The 21131-nt window shown below is 40.3% G+C and overlaps 1 protein-coding gene across 1 annotated transcript; it reads left to right on the top strand.

Moving 5' to 3' along the window:
• The first annotated feature begins 1635 nt into the window (after nucleotides 1–1635).
• IGFBP3 (insulin like growth factor binding protein 3) lies at nucleotides 1636–17655 on the top strand. The gene is made up of 4 exons (XM_053994711.1): nucleotides 1636–2083; nucleotides 6242–6468; nucleotides 9059–9178; nucleotides 15320–17655. The coding sequence occupies exons 1-4, from the start codon at nucleotides 1699–1701 to the stop codon at nucleotides 15443–15445; spliced, it is 858 nt and encodes a 285-aa protein (XP_053850686.1). The 5' UTR covers nucleotides 1636–1698; the 3' UTR covers nucleotides 15446–17655.
• The last annotated feature ends 3476 nt before the right edge of the window (nucleotides 17656–21131 follow it).

Genomic DNA, 21131 nt, shown 5'->3' with positions numbered 1-21131 from the left:
AACATATTTGTATAAGCCAGTATCTGTGAGGATTGCTGTTTTTACTTTTCATGAGGCAAGCTTCTCGGACTGAAACACCATATATTTGTCTATATATATGCCTCACCATCCTCTTCCTCATGAGAGTGCAGTAGAGCTTCAGAAAGAATGGTTGCAAAATTTGGCACTGCCAATTCAGATATTCTCAAAGTTAAGCCAAGTTAACAGGGGGAGCAAAATATGCCCAGGAAAACTGAAAGAGAATTTGCAGTGGCCTGAAGACAAATATATGCATTGTGCAAAAATCCGTGTAGAATTTCAAAGTTGGGCGTTTAGGGGGATGGATTGTCTTTTTTATCCTAGATTTGTGAGGACATTGCAATGGAAACCGTTTTCTTATATATGGAAGGAAAAGTTTCAAGACTACAGAGAACACTTTAAAAAAAACATTAAGGGAGGCACATCCACGAAGATGGGGCAAGATATGGACCGAGTTCCGGCCAGAGAACAACGTCATCTGAAACGCGGCTGGGGTGCCTGAGTGTGTGGGTGTGGTCATGCACATACATTTCCCCCCAGTCTTCCTTGGAAACGCAGTTGTCATGTGAGCTGTAAGCCAGTCTCAAGGTATGCCCCGAACCTGCGGGAGGGTGGGCGAGTGCGAGCGCGAGCACATGCGCACCTTCGCCAGGGCCGGGGCTCCTAGCCCAAAGTGAACAGGATTGGAGCTAGGAGTTCAAAAAAGGGCACTCTCTGCGAGCTTCTCTCGCCTCTCTCGGTGCCAAGGAAACACACACGGTCACGGGGAAGCGCACAGGCACAGAGAGACACTTTTCTTGAAACGACGGGGCCCTCTCGCCAGAGCCCTACCCTTCACAGCTGATTTCTAAGCGTCCATAAACCCCCGGCAGCGCGGCGTCCCCCGTCTACTCCCCCCGCGCTGCACCGCCCTCACAGCCCTGAGTGACCGAACCCTGGATCCGCCGAAGGCCGGCTCTTCCTGCCGCGCCGCGCGTTATTCATGGCGCGGGGCGGGCCGGCGACCGCTGCACTATATAGGGCGTAAGGACGGCACGGGGGACAGCTGGGTGCGGAGTGGCGGGGAGTGGAGCAGGGTAGCGCGGCTGGCAGGCAGCAGGCAGGGGAATAAAACGAAGGGAACTTCGCTTTTTCTTTCGCTCCATCTCTATTTTTCCCTTCTCGGTACTGTCTCCTTTTCTGAAATGTTTTTGGACTAAGTTTTCTTCTGACCGTCGGGGCTTGGTTTTTTTTTTTTTTTGTTTGTTTTTTTGTTTGTTTGTTTTTTTTAATATAAGTTTTGCAAAGTTTTTTTTTTTTTTTTTTTTTCTGAGTGTTGTGTGTGACAAAAAAATAGTAAAGTTACTGTCGAGCCAAGTAATTCAGGCGCTCTGCAGGGAGGAGGGGGGAGAAGAAAAGGAAAAAGTTGCTTTTGTTGCTAGCGAGTTTTTTCTGCCTTGATGTGACTACGGGCAAGCGACTGCAGAGAGGGCCGGCGTGCGAGTGCCAGCAGCGCGGCTTCCCGCCTCCACACGCCAGCAGGCTTGCAAGCGGCCGGCGGCTCCCAGCCCCGCGGCTCGGCCTCCGCCGCTCCGTTCCCTCCGCCCGCAGCGGCGTGTGAGCGCCCGCGGGACTCTGCCCGTCCCGGGCCCGCCCGGGGTGCGCGGGGGCGGCTCCCGGCGGCCCCCTCCGCCGGTTGCCATGGTGCCGCGGCTCGGCGTGCTGTGGGCAGTGGCGGCGGCGGCGCTGGCGCTGCTGGTCCGGCGGGCGGCGGCGGCGCTGGCGGGGCCGGTGGTCCGCTGCGAGCCTTGCGACGCGCGGGCGCTGCAGCAGTGCAAGCCCCTACAGCCCGACTGCGCCGAACGGGTGCGGGAGCCGGGCTGCGGCTGCTGCCTCACCTGCGCCCTGCGCCCGGGGCAGCCCTGCGGCATCTACACGGAAAGCTGCGGCGTGGGGCTCAGCTGCCAGCCGCGGCGGGAAGAGGCGCGGCCGCTGCAGGCGCTGCTCGAGGGCCGCGGGCTCTGCACCAACGCTACGGCGGGCAGCAAGCTGCGGGCCTTCCTGCTGCCGGGACCGCATGCTGCAGGTAAGGGGCTGCGGCCGGGGTGGGAAGCGAAGGGGTGGCTTTGCTGCGCGCCGCTTTCCCTCTTAGCTGCTTTCTTGCTGGGCTGTTTCTTTATTTTGTTTGTGCGTTTTTGTTTTGTTTTGGTGTTGTTTTTTTTGTTTTCTGTGTGTCGCTTTCTTTTGTTTTAAGTTACAAAGGGAGCAGCACGAGCGGGGAGGCGTGGGCAAGCTCGCGGCAGAGCTCTGTCTCCAGAAACGGCCCTCGCTCGCTGCCCGCCTGATGCCGGCCCGTGGGCGGGGGGCTCTGCCAGTAGCCACGTAGCCGAGCTTGGATGGTTTTGAAGGAGGCGTGCTTTGGCCGAAGGAAAGGACAATTTACCTCTTCCACCTTATTTATATATATACTGGTTTTCTTTAACACCGATGCTGAGAAATAGGTCCTCGCAAAAGAGGCAGGGCTACTTCTTTTTTTTTTTTTTTTTTTTTTTTTTTAAGAAAGACAAAAGAGAGGGGAGGAGGCTTCTGCGGGTGCATGGGGCTGGCAGGCTACAGAGCCTGGATGGAGAGAGAGAGAGGGTGTAATCTTCCTCGTTTGTCCCCGCTGTACCTGGAAAGAGAGTGAGCAAAAACCTCGAGAGATTGGGGTCTGACTGCTGCAGTGCAGCGTGGGTAAGTCAGGAAAGTCTTAAGCACAGAGAGGAAAAGACAAAAAAAAAAAAGCAAAAGACAAATTTAAATATCCCTTTGTCTGGAAAAGTGGTTATTCAGAACAAAGCGTTTGCACAACAGTGTTTAAGAGCACGTTGCTTCTTTGTACTGCAAATAAATCCTTGGTCAAATGAAGATTTCCTGTACCTCTTCCATGTCTTGTAAGTGAGATGTTCACAGAACGGGTTTTGTTTGAAAAGGAAGGGACGGTTGGAAAAAGTTCTGTTAGCATGCACATTTTAAAACTTAAAACAGGGAAACTTGGGATTCAGATCGAGAAAGCACAGTCCCTCTATGCAAGCATTTAATTAAACTCTTTGCTAACCAACAGCAAGTATGTTAACATTTATTTAATAGAAAAGTGTGTCAAAAGGCTTTCCACTGTTTGCATTTTTAAAAAGCCAGAAGATTTTCTGCCAGATTGTAGGGACTCTTTGACTAGCCATTCCTTAGCTGAGAAAGTGGCACCAATGCTCCAGCTAACTGCCTGTTAAAATAATAGGAGATGCCTTATTATAATTATTTATGTGCTGCTTCCAAGCTGTGACAATATGAATGAGAGTTTGAATGTATTAACTGAAATTTTTAATCTCCTTGGAACATCTAGTTCATAATATGAGCTTGGCTCATTCTGTTCATCACTGGAGTAACACTGGAAACAAGAAGCGTCTCCTTGGTACTTAGTTGGTGGCATTTAATCTAGGGGTAGTGCTTTCAACAGTGACTGTTAGAGAAGGAGAAAGGGAAAGACAGAGTTGCACTTAGCTGAAAATCTTTCCATTTTCAGCTGGATTTTTACTTCTGCATTCTTGGCTGAGGGAGAACTCTGATTTTGAGATCAGTAGAAATTTTGATTCCTTAAAAAGTGCATAGCAGGACCCTTACAGTTCACATTCAAGGAGTGAAACTTGCAAATCTGGTGTGCAAGAAGGAAGAAGTACCCAGAACCTATATGACACAGAGTACCTACTTCCTCATGAGGACGACTCCACTCCCAGCTCTCAAGCCAACACTCCCTGGTATACACCTCTCTGAGCAGGTTCACATCATTTCCTTTACATGCAGCTAGGTCCTGCATCACATGCTATTCTGCTGGTCCTTCCTAGTTCATGGAAATTGCTAGAAGTTGGTATAGGGTAGAGTATATTACAGTAACATTTTACAGAAACTGTAGTAGGGCACTGACTCTCTAGTTATTTTTTTTTGATACAAAAGTGTTAAATAGTAGCATGCATTTGCAACCCTTTTAATCTCTTAAAAATAAAAAGAGAATAAGTAACTCTCATGGCAGTTCTGTTTCTCTTATGAGGATGTAAAGCTAGCATGGCACCAAGTTTTGTGAAACTGAGTTAATAAAATATGCTTTACAGTTTGAAATGTGTCAATATGACCATTTTAATCTGAAGTGTAAGAAGTACTGTTGAACTATGGTGGCCTCTCTGAACTGATCAGACATGGTCATGGATACTCAATGCATGTTAAGAATATTTTCTACTTATTTTTGGTAGAAGAGAAAGACTAATGAACCGATTAGGACTGACTGCAGAAAACCTAGATTCAGGTTTATAATATTTTAGTGGCTCATTTCTTGCAAATTTCATTGAGAATGTGGGAGGAAAATACTACTGTTTCAGAACAGGACACTAAACCACCATAAATATGTTAAAATACCGCTGAGAGTCTGAGTTAAACCCACAAAAGCCAGGAAATTTGGACTTAGGACTTAAACTTCATTAATCCATTTGCACTGTGATTTGAATTTTCCTGGTCAATTAAGTCCATTGCCAGCAGCGGCTGCGCTAAAACCGCCAGTACCAAAATATTAACTCAGAACTCTCTTCCTATGTTCCTTCTCCCATTCCTGTGTATTGGCAGTGCCACTGTGCTCCTTGTGTAGAAATATTTCGCATCAACAAACTATGCAAACATGGACTTTTAGCACTGAATTTCTCAAGTTTATTTTTTTTTTGTGAGTCATCAAGTATAATTTTAGTACAATTTATAATTTTATTGGATGTTATCATTGTGCACTCCCAATAGGATTTCATTAAAAAAAAAAAAAAAGAAGGTCAGCAGCTAAGACAGCAACTAGTGGGATACAGCTATTGCTTAGCTGTTAGGAATAACTTAACTGGAAAAATTCTCTGGAGGAAATGCAAGTAGTTAAGTTGCACTACAGGAGTCTCCTAACAGAGAGAAATGCAACATAAAAAATACCTTGAAAGGTACAGGAACACTGAACTTATGGAGTATGTTAGAAAAATCTGTTTCTCCTGACTTTTTGTGGATGGAAGTTTAAAGAGAAAATATTTTTGAAGCTCAAGATGAAAACAGTGTTTGTCCCTGGAACCACTACAGAATGAATGGCGGTTTTTGTCCATTACCTTTAAAATGTGTTTTGTACACCAAGATTTTTTTTTTATTTTAATAGCAGAGAAATGAAAGTGTGCTGTTCTTTTTCTTCCCTGTTCTGTGTGTTGAATAAAGTAAGGATTAAAAAAAAAAAAAAAAAAAAAAAAAAAAAAAGACTAATTAGAACCAGGAAACTCGGCGGGCTAGAGTTGAGAGTATTAACGTTAAAACAAACAAACAAACAAAAATTACGGCTCTGGGACAGGCAGAGCCACAATGCAGCCTATTACTGCCCGAAGCCGGCCGCGTTTATCTGGAGTTGAAGTCAGCAGTAGCGGAGGGGAGGGATCCCCGCCCCGGCGCCGCTGGGGTTGCGGCGGGCTTCGCTCCTGCGGTGCCGGCCTGCCCCCTGCCGCCGGCGGGCGGCACTGCAGCGGCAGGCAGAGGCCAGTGGCCAGCGCGGCCGTGGTTCCTGGGACAGTCGCCGTGGCTGGTTTCCCGGTCTTGGGTACAGCCTGCACAGGCGGTGCAGCTGGGCACTTTGCAGGACCGCGCTGAGCACGGGAATGCTTCAGATACAAAACTCATTGCGTGTCAACAAAGATGCTGACACATGCAGAATGCTACATAGCTCATCTTTTTTGTATATTGCTATTTTGTAAAAGGAAAATTAAACACATAGCCTAATCTAGTGGCTTGTTGATTGAGGAGAGACTTCATTGTGCTCTATAGCTTCCTTACAAGAGGAAGCAGAAAGGGCAAGCACTAATCTCTTCTTGCTTGTGACCAGTGATAGGGTCTGAGGAAATGGCATGGTGCTGTGTCAGGAGAAGTAAAGGTTAGATATTAAGAAAAGGTTCTTCACTCAGAGGGTGGGTGGGCTCTGCAGGGAAGTGGTCTCACCAGCAAGACTTACAGCATTCAAGAAACATTTGGACAATACTGTCAGGCACATGGTTTGATTCTTGTTGCTGTCCTTTGCAGGGCCAGGAATTGGACTTGAGGAGCCTTGTGGGTCTCTTCCAGCTCAGGATATTTGGTGATTCTATGTTTCTATGCCCTTGCACACACAGCTGGTAGTCAAGTAACATTGTTTCTTCTGCATTTATTCTTTTTGAAGGAAATTTCAGTGATTCAGAAGAAGACAGGAGTACCAGCAGCATCGAAATTCAGGCCATTCCAAACTCTCACAGGGTGCCAGATTCCAAGTCACATCCACCACACATCAAAATAGATATCATCAGGAAAGTGCAAGCCAAAGATACACAACGCTATAAAGTCGAATATGATTCACAGAGTACAGATACATTGAATTTCTCTTCTGAATCCAAACAAGAGACTGAATATGTAAGTATTTTTTGTAAATAGGAGGGCATTTGCCAGGCTGTGAATGTGTATGTGTGTGTGTGTGTATACAGATGCATGTTGTGCATATGAAAAAATAAATAATTACACTAAATAGCTAAAGAGTGGTAATTGTTGCAGCCTTGTAGGACATTCTGGCATTTTAACTGGTAAATCTATTGACTCTGCAAATGCATACACAATCAGCAGGCCAAGAAGATTGTGCTCAGGAAACACATAGGACTAATGTAATGATGTTTGCATCAACACAAGCATGACTTCCACTAAAGTTTCTTAGAGGCCAAAAGTTCTTGTTCTTTCCTGTAACTGTCACACATTTGTGTGAATGGACTTGGAGTGCCATCATTAAACTTGGTTGCAAACAGTATAATTGAATTGCAATAATGGAAAAAAGATGTTTCACGTTGAGTGTAGTGGCACTGTGTTCATGCGTTGCCTGGTGCAAATTAAGGGAGAGAAATTTAGGCTGAGCTGAGGATTAGGGTCTTCACTAGTCAGTCACTGTATGTCATGCTCCTCCACTTGCAGTAGCTGTAGGTGCTACTGCCTAAATGCAGAGTCTTGTGGTCACTTGAGCTGCCATTGCTTCCTACTGACTGTGCCCAGTGAATTTGCAGGGCAGTCGGAGTGTGGTTAATCTGAGGGCAAGAATAATTCTCTTCCTGGACATCCAAGTGATAACCTGTGCCTCAGGCCAGATGGCTTGAAAAATGCATCTAGATATTCTTTGGCATTTTATCAAAACATGCATGGTAAAAGCAGATGTGGCCTCTCATCTTCAAAAGAAGGTTTTGAAACTTGTATGAGGTGAAAACCTCTGTCTGAAGAGAGTGTGGCTTCCAAGAATACCTTCATTTTAAGTTTGTCACTGATGTCCAGCCATCTAGTTATATTACTTCAGTATCTGCCTTCCAGTGTGTCGTCCTCCCAAAAATGTGAAGTAAAAGTGCCATCACTAAAAGAATGAAAGTTGGTTGCTTGAGGAAATAGATTCTTAACTAGGATGAGTAGTGATAGTTGGGTCCATGAGCAAAGGTATACCAGTTTACCAAGGCTGTTGGTGTCTTTAAGAACTTGAAATAAGTCCATCAGGGACAGGTGCCTTTGTCAGCAAATGCTCTTCTAGCTGTGTCTGCATGTTAGCTTTTGATACTGGTCTGGCTGACTTTGGAAGCTTGCTTCAAAATAAAAAAAAATAAATCTGTTGATGTTTTTGTAGGCCTAATTTGGGATCAAATTTCTGAATGTCTGTCACCTGCAGTCAGTGCATTTGAGCAGTGAGAGAAGCCATTTAAAGCCCATGCTTAGAACTTGTGAGACCAGTTCAGAAAGAAAACATGGAGGCAACAAGGAAGGTCTTTACTGACCAAAAAACTCCATTTTAATCTCCAACAGTACTATGGAGATTGTATGCTCTCAGACACTCACATTAAAAGGTCCTTTACATGAACAAACTATTAATATTACCACTTGAAAGTGTGAATGTCATTACTTCACTAATTAAAAACAGCACCAAATGAGTTTTTGTGTCAGTATAGCAACTTAAATATTTTTAAACCATGAAACCATGCAAAGAAATCTTTTCATGTCTCTGCTGAAGAAGTGGGCTGGTGGTGCAAGTCAGTGATATACCCAGATAGGAGTGTAGCTAAGCACAAAGTTTGTAGTCTGTGACTCTTGAATCCTGATCCCACTGCTGACACTGACTGCCTTCTTGGCCACTGGCAAAATGTGAAGCTCTCTGCTCTTGATTTTCTGACTTCAAAGTGGGGCTCATCATGCTTTACTCTCCCTACCCTGGAGGGCTGCCATGAGATAAAACTAGTTGGTATTTGAGACATTCTCTTAGAAGTGCTTCTGGAAGCTCTTTTTGGCTCATTGTCCTAGAGCTAATCCTCACTACCTTGTTGTCAGCCTTTTGCAGATGAAGAAAGAGAGGAAAAAAGTTACGTACTTATCTAATGAGACTTCTGTGTGCAACTGATCCTCTGTGTGACTGCATCTATTTGATTCAGTTGAAATTGGGAATTGTTGTCCAAGTTGAGGTATTTTATATATACATTTTGCCAAACCACTTATTTTCAATTGAATCAATTTAATTTAAGCTTCCAAATCCAGCAGAATCACAAAAAGTCAAATGTCACTGGGGAAGGCCTATCCCGTAATGTATTTCCAGTGGCCTACTTTCTTCTTTTCCCACGTGGTGCAAGGCAAGCTTTTCCAAACTTAAGTTGTGTTTTATGTGACTGATTTACATACTGGTTAAGCCTTCCCAAAGGCTATTTGTGACTGTGATTTCAAATGGAAATGCTAATATGTGCCTCAACATAGCATAATGCCTCCAATCTTTAGAAATCAATTTATCTTGAATAGAGCAGAAAGACAGAAGTTTTTTTTTATGAATGATCTGCTTTTGACATATTCAGCCATATCTTTATTTTAGTGGATTTGTTTGGATTTGTGATTTCTTTGCGCTTTCTTTTGCCCTTTAAAGATTTATTAACTCTTGAGTGAAAGATGGAATTTGGGAGTGAAGTTTCATCTGTGTTTTCTAAAACATGCTTGTTAACAGGGTCCATGTCGTAGAGAAATGGAAGACACTTTAAACCACCTAAAGATACTGAATGTCTTGAGTCCCAGGGGCTTTCATATTCCAAATTGTGACAAGAAGGGATTTTACAAGAAAAAGCAAGTAAGTACAGAGTTTTTATCATTTTAATTAACGCATTTTACCTTTTCTGCATCTTTGTTGAAGGATCTTGCCAGCAAGGTGCATTATGTATAATTTTGCAGAGGAACTAGTTAATTTTCAGTTTTAGGACCTGATCTGATAGTGAACCTTGTCAAGTGGGGATAATATTTTTATTTTTTGTGGATCATGACAACAGATTCATTTGAGAAACTGCATACCTAATCACACATGGGTTGACTGGTGTCCTAGATACTAATGCCCCTTGGTTTAAAAAAAGTAGTGCCTCTACAATAACCCACAGAGCTAATGTTGCAGTCACCATATGACTCCAACAGATCAATGCTTTGAATTGTAAATAGCTGCTTAAGAGTTCCTAGAAGACCTACACTGGATCATATTACATAAAGCATCTTGAGAAAGGTATGTATCTGTCCTTTATGTGCTACACAGATCACTTCCAAAATCCAAGTCATGTTATAGTGAAAATGATACTTCCAGTAGTTACTGTGCAGCAAGGATGGCTTGTCAGCCCTTTCTGGTTCTGGGGTTGTGACCTTTCTTGACAAATGCCAGCCAAAACTGTGGGATTTATGCTTTAGTTGTGTTGGACTGAGCTATGGCAGCATACTCCGTTCAGTGCTGCCATTGAAACTCGTTCAGAACTTGGGGAGGTGCAAGATGTGTCAGGTTCTTTGTTTAGTGTGCACATCCCATCTAATTTCAGTGTTTAGTTAGTGGCCTGCCTCCCAATATATATTTCTTGGTATAATTCCAAAATTTCCTGAATTTAAATATTTCTTTAAGACTTTTCTCAAGGACAGATTTTGTTTGTGGACCATTATGTCTTTCCCTTCAGGTTTACACAAATCAGCCTCTCTATCTCTAGTAACCAAAGGAATGATTGACTCTCTGTTGCTAACTAATGCAGTTCATTGGTTGGAAGTGAGAGGTCAGCCTCTGACTAGGCAACCTTATTTAGGTTTCTCTCCATTTTTTGGCTTTCAGCTTTTTTAGAAACAGTCTTTCCTTTTCTAGTATTCCATGGAGCTCTGCAATAAGCTGTCAGTCTCAGGTGGAGCATTTATAACAGGGGTGAGATTTCCAGCCTTCCTTTTTGCCATCAGTCCAGCATTGACAATGCTATTTGACCTCTGGTATATGCTGCTGAGCTTTTCTATGCTTCCCAGCTTTTCCTGAGCAGGTGGTGGCAACTCCCAAGCAGGGGAAGTTTCTTTTTGTTGCCTGGAGCTTTGAGAAGCCTGCATCAGCCATGTTGTGTAAACTAGCAGAGGGCAATGCTCACATCTCAAGCTGCTTGTTTTCAGAAAATGCATTGGGCTTTTATGCAGAGTGAAACTAGGACTGTGTTTTGTGCCTGTGTCATAAAAGTGTTTCGTTAGCTGCTTTAGAGCAGCAGATCATTCGACTGTATTCAAGGCACTCAAGTGTGCCGTAGCCCTTTTCCTTCTCTATGTATTATAGAAGACTGCAGAAGACTGTATTTACTTTTTTTAGTAGATCTTCCTTTCATCTTTCTTCAGACTCTAATGTTTTTGCTTTGTCTGCAAAAATGTGGTGGTTTGCAAGTAATCTCTGGCATTGTGTTTAGTAAATCAGATCCACAGTAAGCACGTATTAAAGTAGCTTACTTTAGGAGGACTGTACTTTAAAGTACAGTCATAGTTCTGTCACCAAGGGAAAAAAAAAAAAAAAAAAACAATACAAAGAAAAAAAATAGGAAAGACAGATAAAAATCTTACCTAGTATTTGTTCCTAGAAGCTGATTTTTGGAAATAATGTGTTGGTACAAAGCAAATAGACACTTCTGTCCTCTGTGCATTGTCTGTGCTGCCTGGAAACTTCTAAAATTTCTTTAGGAAATGTTCCTGCATTATGTGCAATAGCCCATCCAGTCAGCATACATAGAGAATGAAGGGACACCTTCATGCCTAGCCAGCCTTGTCAAGCATTGTGCCAATTTACACAGGTCCAGTAGTTTCAATGGTACTTTGAGATGACTCAGGGTCTTGCAGGAGATGCCCACAAAGGGAGTTCATGTGAGTAAACATTCTACATGAAATTCACTTGGGTTGCTGATTCTGTAAATGAACCTTGATCAATCCTGGGAACAAGCCCTCAGAGATAGGACTTACAGAGGAAGCCTGCTTCTCTCACCAACAAAATACAAACCAAAAATAATAGTTGCCCTCATAGAATTAACTCCTAGGAAAAAAACATCAGTTTGAGAAGTGTGTGAGTCCTGTCCAGATCAAATTAACTGGTCTACAAGGAGTTGTGACAATTGTTTTGTTTTTTTTTTGAAGCATCAACGTGTAGGTCTGATATTTTAGATACTGTGAGCAGGTGTCTAATCTCATTAACAGAATGCTATGCTGTTTTATTAATTCCCTTCATGCCATTATTAGCTATGTTCAATCTGTAATTGAATTATATTCTATTGTCACAAAATTCAGAATAGTAGTTAAGGAGTAGACAGTAAATACATTAAAAAATGACTGTAAGCTAGGCATTTTGAATTCTAGAAACAGTTGCCAAAACCACTGTCTAGGATAAGAATGTAGTAGGTTTGGGATTGTAGGAATCTAATAAGTTATGATCATGCTGGCACCATTAAAACTCATTCAGGAGGCACTCTCATATTCTGCCTTGCTGGTCATCTGATCTTCCAGCCAAATTGAAAGGACTTATTTTTCGTGACATTTGTAGAAATTGACTTTTCAGGAACAACCATGAAGAATAACTTGCATCTGTGAAACACTTCTAAGAACATAAATTTGTGTCAGCGTATCATATGAAAAATATTTCATACTTTTTTTTAATATATAAAATCAGACCTGTTAAAATTTATAATTCTTTGTCTTAATCTCACATGTAAGGTTGTACTGTTCAATTGTGCTATATAGGTATATTTATGCATAATGAATTGATACAAGTACATTCCTACCCCAAGCATGGAAAAAAGGTTTTGATGAAATTAGAATTATTATATGTGGCAATTACTAGAATTGCCCCATGTATGTATACTGGAGCCAGATACTCACCTAAATTTGAGCTGGCATTGTTCCACTGAAAACAGAGCTGCGCTTGACAGGAGCCAAAACAGCCTGAGCTATATGTCAATGTTGTCTGCAGTCTGTTCCTGAAGACCATGGTTGTAGCTCCATGGAGCCCTCTGGACTGACCAGGAATTCAGTGGGATACTATATGCTTTGCTGTGCCCCATAAATGCTTCTGTGGTATTTCTTTGTGGAAGGGAGAGGAGCAGGTGGCATGGAAGATGGCAGCTGGTGTTTCTATCAGAAGTAATTATTTTCCACTGCTTGGGCAGTTTTCCAACTTTTTAAACTTAGGAAGTCATACAGAATAGCTAGGCAGAGCCTAGAAATGTATGTGGATTACAAAATTCATAAGAGCAAATATTTAGATATGTATGTTTTTCCATATGACCTGTTTACCACTTCTGTACAGTGTTGGCTGTTTCAGGATAAAAGCATCACTTTTTAATCAGAAGTGCTTTACTATTGACAGCATATCTGAGTGGGTAGGAAAAAAACATTTGGGAAAGGTAAGTTGTTTTCTCATAGAGTGTTATTTCAGCTGTAGAATGATCTAAGGGTTTTGCTTTTCAAATAAAAAATATTACTAGAGAAGGTGTTTCTGCAGATTAACTGCATGTAGTAATTACTTCTGAAAATTGATTGTGCAGCTGTTAAAAACCTCCAATCAAAACCTCCAACAACATGAGAACTTTAATTGATCATTTGTTTTGAGAGTGATGCAAGCCTACAAATCAGTGAGAGTTGTGTAATATACTTCATATAGTACTTCTAAAAGGGGAGGCTATGTTACTATTATTAGCAGACATGTAGTTTCATTGCCAGAGCACCAGCCTGGCAGCCAGAAGCCCTATGCTCTTTGGACTTCATCTGTGCCTACTTTGTTGGGAAAACAACTCTAGAAGTGCTGGCTCTGTTTCCTTTTTTTAAAATTAAATTATGCAAATGCTGTTATTAATTCCTCTGTTTTGAGCATGAAGAATTTAAGTCATTAAATGTTAATACTTAAGCTAGAATCCAGTCTATTCACCACCAAAATTGAAGAAAAATTTCCATTGACATCAGTGGACATTGAACAGTCATCCATGGAAATCCTGGAGAATACATGTAAATTCTAGTCAGGCTTTTGAGACAATAAATATAATTTTTAGGACTTATGTTTAAAGATGTAGTAATAGATAAGAACTGAAGTGCAGGTAACCATTTAGTTCAGTGAGTTATTAATGTAGCTGTTTTCTCAGTAGGTTTGAACTTCTTTACCCTCTTCTAAAACTAAGCTGATATGTATGTTAAGCTGGACCTTGTCATCCTGCTGCTGTCCATTTTCGTAGGGCTAATGCAGAAGGACTGCAAATTTGTAGAAAATAAGACATTGCATTATTTTTGCATTGGGCTTTTTACTCAATAATATATCAGAACGGTGGATTAATTTGCAGTTATGCTGAATAACATTACTTAATTTACAGTAAAATAAAATAAACAAGATAGTGACTTGTTTGAAAAATTTGTACCTAATGTGTGAGCTGCTTCCATCTCTCTTTTGCAAGGTTTTAGTGAAGACTGTCTCCCCTACTCCATTCTGCCACAAATTAATTGGCCCATGGGCCAGTGTGCTAGTGCAGGCTGTCCCAAAATGTTGTGTATTCCAGAACTCTCCAATTCTGTCCAAGATAGCACTCTCACCTGAGATACTAAACTAAACATGGAAAGGATCAGTCACTACGAGCAGCGTGTGAAAGCCATCACTTGCTTCATGTTTTCTTGTGTACCTGCACATGGAAAAGGCACTTATGTGAGCCACTGCCATGGCCTCCTAAGACATTGGGCCATGCCTATGAGCCTCTGGAGAGCAAGAAGTAAAGGGATAGTGGTGAAGTTTGCCAGATTGTACCAGCCTGAACTTCTGAAAACTTTAATTACTCTGAATGTGATCTCAGGGGCAACAATTGCTCTGTTTGAATAATAGACTTGACAGTGTTGAGGGACATAAGTAGCACCAGTCCAGCCAATCTTCCTTCATATTGGCAATGCAACAGACAAAACCACAGGAAATTGGGTGTGTTTGTGTCACTGCCTCTTTTGTGAGTACGTCCTGAGTAAACAACCACCTTTGTTTGCATTTGAAGCAAATTCTGTATCGCCAAATCTCAAAACATGAGCTGACAGGGAGGCTGTGTCTTGACAGTAAGGCTGACCATTGCAAACCTACTGAGATTCTTGATATGAATGGGTAAAACCCTTGCAAGGTCTTAGAGGTTCATGGTAATGTAACTGTGTCCAGGGTTGCATACTGAATTCAGCCTGCAGCATGTTATTCCTTTAGTCTAGGTTTTGCCATTCTTAGTTGCTTGGGAGGATCATTACTTACTTAGTGTGTAGTAGACTTTATAATGCATATTTACTGCATTGCTGCTTCTAAAGAGGTTTAGTGTTACTGCCTGTGATAGTTTCAGGTTGGTCAGCATTGCTGGTGAATTCCAACAGTTAACTTAAAGCTAACATGTTATAGACTACTAGATACACAAATTTTTAATAGGAAAATACACATGTAAAGTTCTAGTCCACCTAGCAGGTTTTGCAATAGCTACACTATAGAAGGATTATGTATCTGTTAATAAGTGTCAGCTACATTTTTTAATTTCTTTCAGTAAACAGATGCAAACCAAGTGTGCTTCTTGCTGCAATGGTTGTCTTTGCCAGACCTGTGCTTTAGTGTAGAACATGTCTGCTAAATTTTTTTTCTAAAGATGGGTCCCAGTCACGAGCCCATACTATTGTATGGTATTCAAACGGGGCAACTGTGCTGCCAAAGATGATAGGGAGTAATTTTCTGGTAGTTCTCAGTTCTTTATTATAGAGTAGTTAGACCCAGAGGGATTGATGGGAAGAGAAGGTAAGTTTTTATTGAAATCCTTTGTAGTGGTAACAAATATTCTGTTTGATTCTGTCATATATGGTCAGGATATTGAAGTGCAGGTATCAAAGGAGCAGGAATCCCTGTTGTCTAATACTGCAAGTGGAGAAAACAAAATTCATGCTAACTGGATCTTTTATTATTTTTCAGTGTCGCCCATCTAAAGGCCGAAAAAGAGGTTATTGCTGGTGCGTGGATAAATATGGACAGCCACTTCCTGGGTATGATGGGAAGGGAAAAGGAGATGTCCACTGCTATAACTTGGAAAGCAAATGAGGGCTGGGCACCAGCTTTTCTGGCTTCTGTGCATGGCCACTGGACCTAACAGAGACCTTGGAGGGGCTGGGCAAACACTGTGGGACTGCACTGTGTGTGGAGTAACAAGATCTGCCTCCTGCAGCAGATGGGGAGTTGCAGCCTCTGTGGATTCTGCTGCATTTGCACCCTGCGACCGACACACATCAAGCTTCCTATGGGATGTGTAGGGAGCTCTGAATTCCCATGTAAACCTGCACTATTGATACCCAGAGAGAGAAAAACAAAAGACATTTCAGAATGGAATCAGGGAGTCTCCACTGACTTTTTAAAGAATGGCCAGTGACCAATTTGATCCCAAAAGATACTGGGTTTTTTATTTTAATGAATTTATAGACGTTAAGCTTGTAAAAGTATTAAAAAGAAAAACAAAACCAAAAAACCCACACGGATTTAAAGGTAAAGCTTTTTTTACAGGTCTGATGGGAAACTTGTCTTCACGGGTAAAAAGTTTTATAAAAATGTCAAAGAACTTTTTAAAGAAATGTATTCCTAAGATAAAGACATGGCTATTTTTTTCTGTAAAATATATTATGAATATTCTGTTAGTCTGTATTTAATATAATTGGTTTTTAATAAATTTTATTTAAATGTAACATGTGAATACCAAATATTACACAGTAATTCTAGTGTATACATGTGTATGCAAGGAGAAAGTAAGGTTATGGAATGATTTACAAATATGTTTAAGACTCTATGCATACACACTGACCTATTCCAGGTAAGAGAAATTACTTTTTGGAGCAAAGGAAGTGTTTCCAGAAGGGATTGAGTTTTATTATTTGATATAACTACAAATGCCAAGATAGTATTTTCTTTAAATTATTTTATTGATAATTCTAATGTGCCCATCACTGAATTATGCCACTGAAAAGGATAACAATCGTACTGAAGCTCTTGGTAAAGCTTTCATCTGTCTGTACGTTGCTTCAGTTTGTGCAACAGGGCTTACATTTCCTCCATTTACTGCTCACACTAATATAGAATATTCGTGGACAAAAAATTGCCATTACAGTACTACTCTTTGTATTTGCTTATTTATTTTGAAAAGGTGTATCTATTCTGTGTTGTCTTGGTACATTCTACCAAAGCACTTACTCTGTATGAGGAACTCCTGTTGAAAACAATGTCAACAAGATGGGGGGATTGTGGACCCTGGGTGTTGAGACCTATGCGTTTCATTTATGTGACACACAATTGTTGCTTGTTTTGACTATGGTAGAAATCACTTGCCTGCATCTCAGCATAGAAAAAGAACCATTGGGTTTAAATAGTTAAATTCACTGTCTGCCTTGGTGTTACATGTCTTTTTAATTGGAAGAGAAGTGATTTGGTTTTGTTGTGGTATGTGATGCTTTCACATAAGGAAAGCTTTGGCAACATTTTTTGAGGTTGATTGTTTAATGTACTTTGTGAAAAATTCTGTATGACAATGAAATCTGGATAAGGAAGGGTGGCCTGTGAAATGTATCATCTTTCTGAAAAATAATGCCATATTTTGTATATGTATTTATTTATATATTTTATATAAATATTTTATATATTTATATAAATATATATTCTTATATGTCTCACTATAAATGTTTGATGTCACTGTAGAAAAAAGAAGCCATCAACACTGTAATTTCTTGTTGGGTTGGGAACTCCATGAAGACTATGGACATTGGGTTTTCACCTGCTGGGGCTAGGCATTATGTTGATGGAGGAGAGGCTGTGGTGCTGAGGAGCCCATTCCTCTCCCACTGCATGAATTACAACCATCCTTGTTCCTACCAGCAAAGGCAAATGTCTAGAAACTCTGACGTGGAAGGATTTGGACATGCAGCTTGCCAGGATTGCAGCAGCCCATCACCATAACTCAGATGTTTAAAGCCTTATCCTGAAATGTATTAGCTGAACGGCACTATGAGTGTTCTCCACATCTTTCCATTTTCTGTCTAATGAAATTAGTTCATATCATCATTAAAACTGAAATTTTATAATCTCATGGTAAGAAAAAAATTGCGCATGAAATGATGTTTACTCCAGGCTAATACAGGTTTCCTGACGCATTGTTACAGAAAGCTTTGTGAGGTGAAGATTTATTGCGATATTTTTATTACTAAAGTGGATCTAATGCCTGCAAAGATTTGTTGGCAAAATAATAAATGCTAGGCTTTTATTTTTTTTAAGAGTTTTAAACCAGTTCTTTTCAAATAATGTCACAGAGAGAGAAGAAAGTTGTATATACACCAATATTTGGGCATATAATCATAGATAAGAAAATAAGGGTTTGATTCATTGAAGTGAGTTATTATTTTGCCTCTGTTTTTAAAAATAACTATATGGTGAGCCTTCTGAAAACAAAAATCAGTTTCTTTTCAAAAGTGATAGATGTTTTGCAAGGCACATTTTGTAAGTATGTAAGATGTTTTAACAGCCTGCGGCAGGCTTGATGATTCGGGTATTTTGTCAAGTATTTTAATTTTTTGTGTTTTATCCTACAATTAAAAACACATAAATATAGAAGAAGCTAGCTAGTAGAGGTCATTAAGTCATGTATTATGAAAAAACTCCAAACAAGCTACATCTCAAGGAGCTAAACCTGATTTAAGCATGCAATTTGTGACATGAATATTCAAGAAATGGCATTCAGCTCCTTTATCAGTACTAACAGTCTTTAGCTATGTAACAGAGAAAACATACAGCCATAAGGGGAAAGAAAAAAGATGTGTGTAAATCAGTTTTATTTTGCTTCCAACAGACGTCTCTAAAAGAGAAATTGTGTTTAAAAATAGCCCCGAAATGAAGTCTCACCTGTCACTTAAAGCTGCATCCTTTTCAGAAGTTGCCTTTTAAATATTTTTTAAAGCACAGTTGCTTGCACTAGTATTGGATACTTGCCATTGTCAATCTGATGTCCCTGTCAGCTGACACTGGTATGAAATGCAAAATAGCGTTATTATCTTTCTCCAAAAAGATAACTTTTTTGAAGTGAAAGAATCAGTGGTGGTTTTTTCTTTTTTTTTTTTTTTTTTTTTTTTAGCATACCTATTTCTGTGAAGACAAAGGTCCAATTCAATAGACAGGAGTACTCGTCATTCAAAGATTTTTCTCATGGCTAAGGGCTGCAATTCAAACAAATATATGTATTTGTGCTCCACACCCAAGCAGCAGAATGTGGGCAGCACAAAGTAAATGTATGGGTCAGTATCAGTTCAGAGGAAGATGAGTTACCTCCAGGTACAGGTTAGAAATGATTCCTGCTAAGCGCTGCAGTGAGTGGAGAACTTTGGATTTGGTGACAGAAATTAAACCAATGCATTAGAAAAATCCCTTATGTTTTGGTGCCTTCACTGTCTTCAGCTTCAGTACTTTATTAAGTGGACATCAGTTTTTTTCTAGTTTTTAATAAGGTCTTTCAAGAAACTAAGGTGGTCTGAGATAATATTGAGTCTCAGAAAAAAATTTATAACTTATAACATTATTTGCACCTCAAATATTTGCATGGCAAGGCATTATAAAATATCAAAATATGTATTGCAAAACTTGCTGATTTCTTCTTGAGCATGTTTTGTCTCTAGATAGTACATGGGTACCATATGTAGCCCAGATGAATGTTGTAAGTATTTATTTTAGCAAATGTGATAAATAGCTGCATAAATCCCTATAATTGACCAGAATACAAAGCTGCCTGCAGAGGGCTCTATTATCTTACAAACTCTGAGAAAGTTCCCTTTTTTAATAGATCTACTGTGCTATAATTTTTGTAGCCCAGAATACCCTTTTTCACCTCTTTGATATGCCTGCCTTTCAGGGCATAGCGTTAGCTATTTGTGCACAAGGGAAGGAGGCTTCAATGAATACCAAAACCACGGAACTAATTAATTTTTCGTACAATTAATTTTTGACTATATTCCATAGAAATACTACACAGCATAATTCCTTATTGAACTAAGCCCTAAATTTAAGTAGTGGTTTTTCAAACTATTTGGGACATCATCTTTGTATATTTCTTGTCACTTTAAAACTGGGTAAGGAAGGATGGCTCCATAGAGATTTCACATATTAGCAATAGGAATTTTATTTAAAGTATGAAAAGTGCTGAGCAATTTTCCTGAATACAAAAGCATATTAGTATACAAAATGAAATGTTTATATATGTAGCTGTTTTCTCTATGGTCCGGCTGTGCCTTTAGAAATCTCTCAATTCTATTAATTTCTACCAGAAGAAGAAGAATATACTTGCTTCCTCATTACAAAGGATTCCTTTTTTTTTCCCAACTCCCACTTTTTTTTTTTTTTTTTCTGAGAGATCCAAAAATGAGATCCAAAAAGTATATCAGAATATTCCAAGGACAAGATTTCTGTGATCAATATCAGTAATGGCTTCATCTGCAAGCATGCAAAATAAGTTCAAGACTTTTAAAAGATAAGTCTTTTTGGTATGTCCAGTGGACCTGGGTATCTTGGAGTCTCCATCCTTGGAGATACTCAAAAGCCATCTGGACACAGTCCCAGGCAACCATTCCCTGGTGGTCCTGCTTGAGTGCACTAGGTCACTTCCAGAGATCCCTTCCAACCTCAACCATCCTTTGAGCCTATGGGCCTAAAAGCCTATCCGTAGCAGTTTGGTATCCCAAATTCCAGCGCGATTGTCAACATTATGCAATGTATTGATTGAGAAGATGTTACAACATTTTTTGCCCAAAAGAAAATTTTTGCCCAAAAGTAAAATGGCAAGTAGTACAAATTTGTTGTTCATCAGAACAAGCTTTAGTTTTAAAACTCTTCATTTTATTTACTTCTTCCAGTTCAGATTTTGCAGAAGTAGAAGCATATATACCAGCCTTAGAGAAAATCCCATTGAAAAAAACCTTTCTTTTTGCTTTTACCCTGTACATATGTTAAAAAATGCAAATTACTTCAAGACAGAATTTTGCTGCTGAAAAAAAATGGAGACCAGGTATTAGCAAGAGCAGAGAGTAATGCTGCAAATCTCAGTTTATCCTTGCAGAATTCATGTCCGGCTGCTGTAAACATCCTGGCTTTCCACTTCTGCTGACCTATCCAAATTCCTTAAGAGCCTTTCTCTGTCAAGGCTAATTTTTCGCCACTGCTCTCTCCATTAGTGGGGATGGAAAGGAAGGTAACAAAATTATCTCTGCAGAACAAAACTGAGGTTTCATGCAGAAAAATTGCTTAATCTGAAAAGCTCCTAAGAAAATGTCACTGAAAAGACTGCTTCCCATAGCCATTTGTGGTAATACCTTCCAAAAGTGGAAGGACTTGCTTACAAGAGCCAGGTTGAGAGTGCATTTCCCTCACTCCTTACAACTGGAGAACAGAGGCTATTTTTGCCTGCTTATGCCATATCGAGAATATTCAAGGTGAAACTTGTTTCCTATGTCTGCTATGTATTATGTAATTTGCACTCAATTAAAAAGACCTAACAGAGCTTGTAAAGTTGATTATTGTTTTATCACAGGGGCGCTGCACACAACCTTCAGTCTTCAGATCCTGCCATACATTTCTACAGCTGCTCTTAGCAAACTACCAGTAATATGTTGCTGATCCTCTTTTTCGGTTCCTTTGCTGGGGCTAAATGGTAATACCTTAGCTGCCAAAGCAGCAATAAACAGAAACTGCAGGCAAAGAAAAAATATGA

This window comes from Vidua macroura, chromosome 1 (genome assembly GCF_024509145.1).
Source record: "Vidua macroura isolate BioBank_ID:100142 chromosome 1, ASM2450914v1, whole genome shotgun sequence".
NCBI lineage: Eukaryota > Metazoa > Chordata > Aves > Passeriformes > Viduidae > Vidua > Vidua macroura.
The sequence above is the reverse complement of the archived record's forward strand: the minus strand, read 5'-3'. Positions and strand labels throughout refer to the sequence as shown.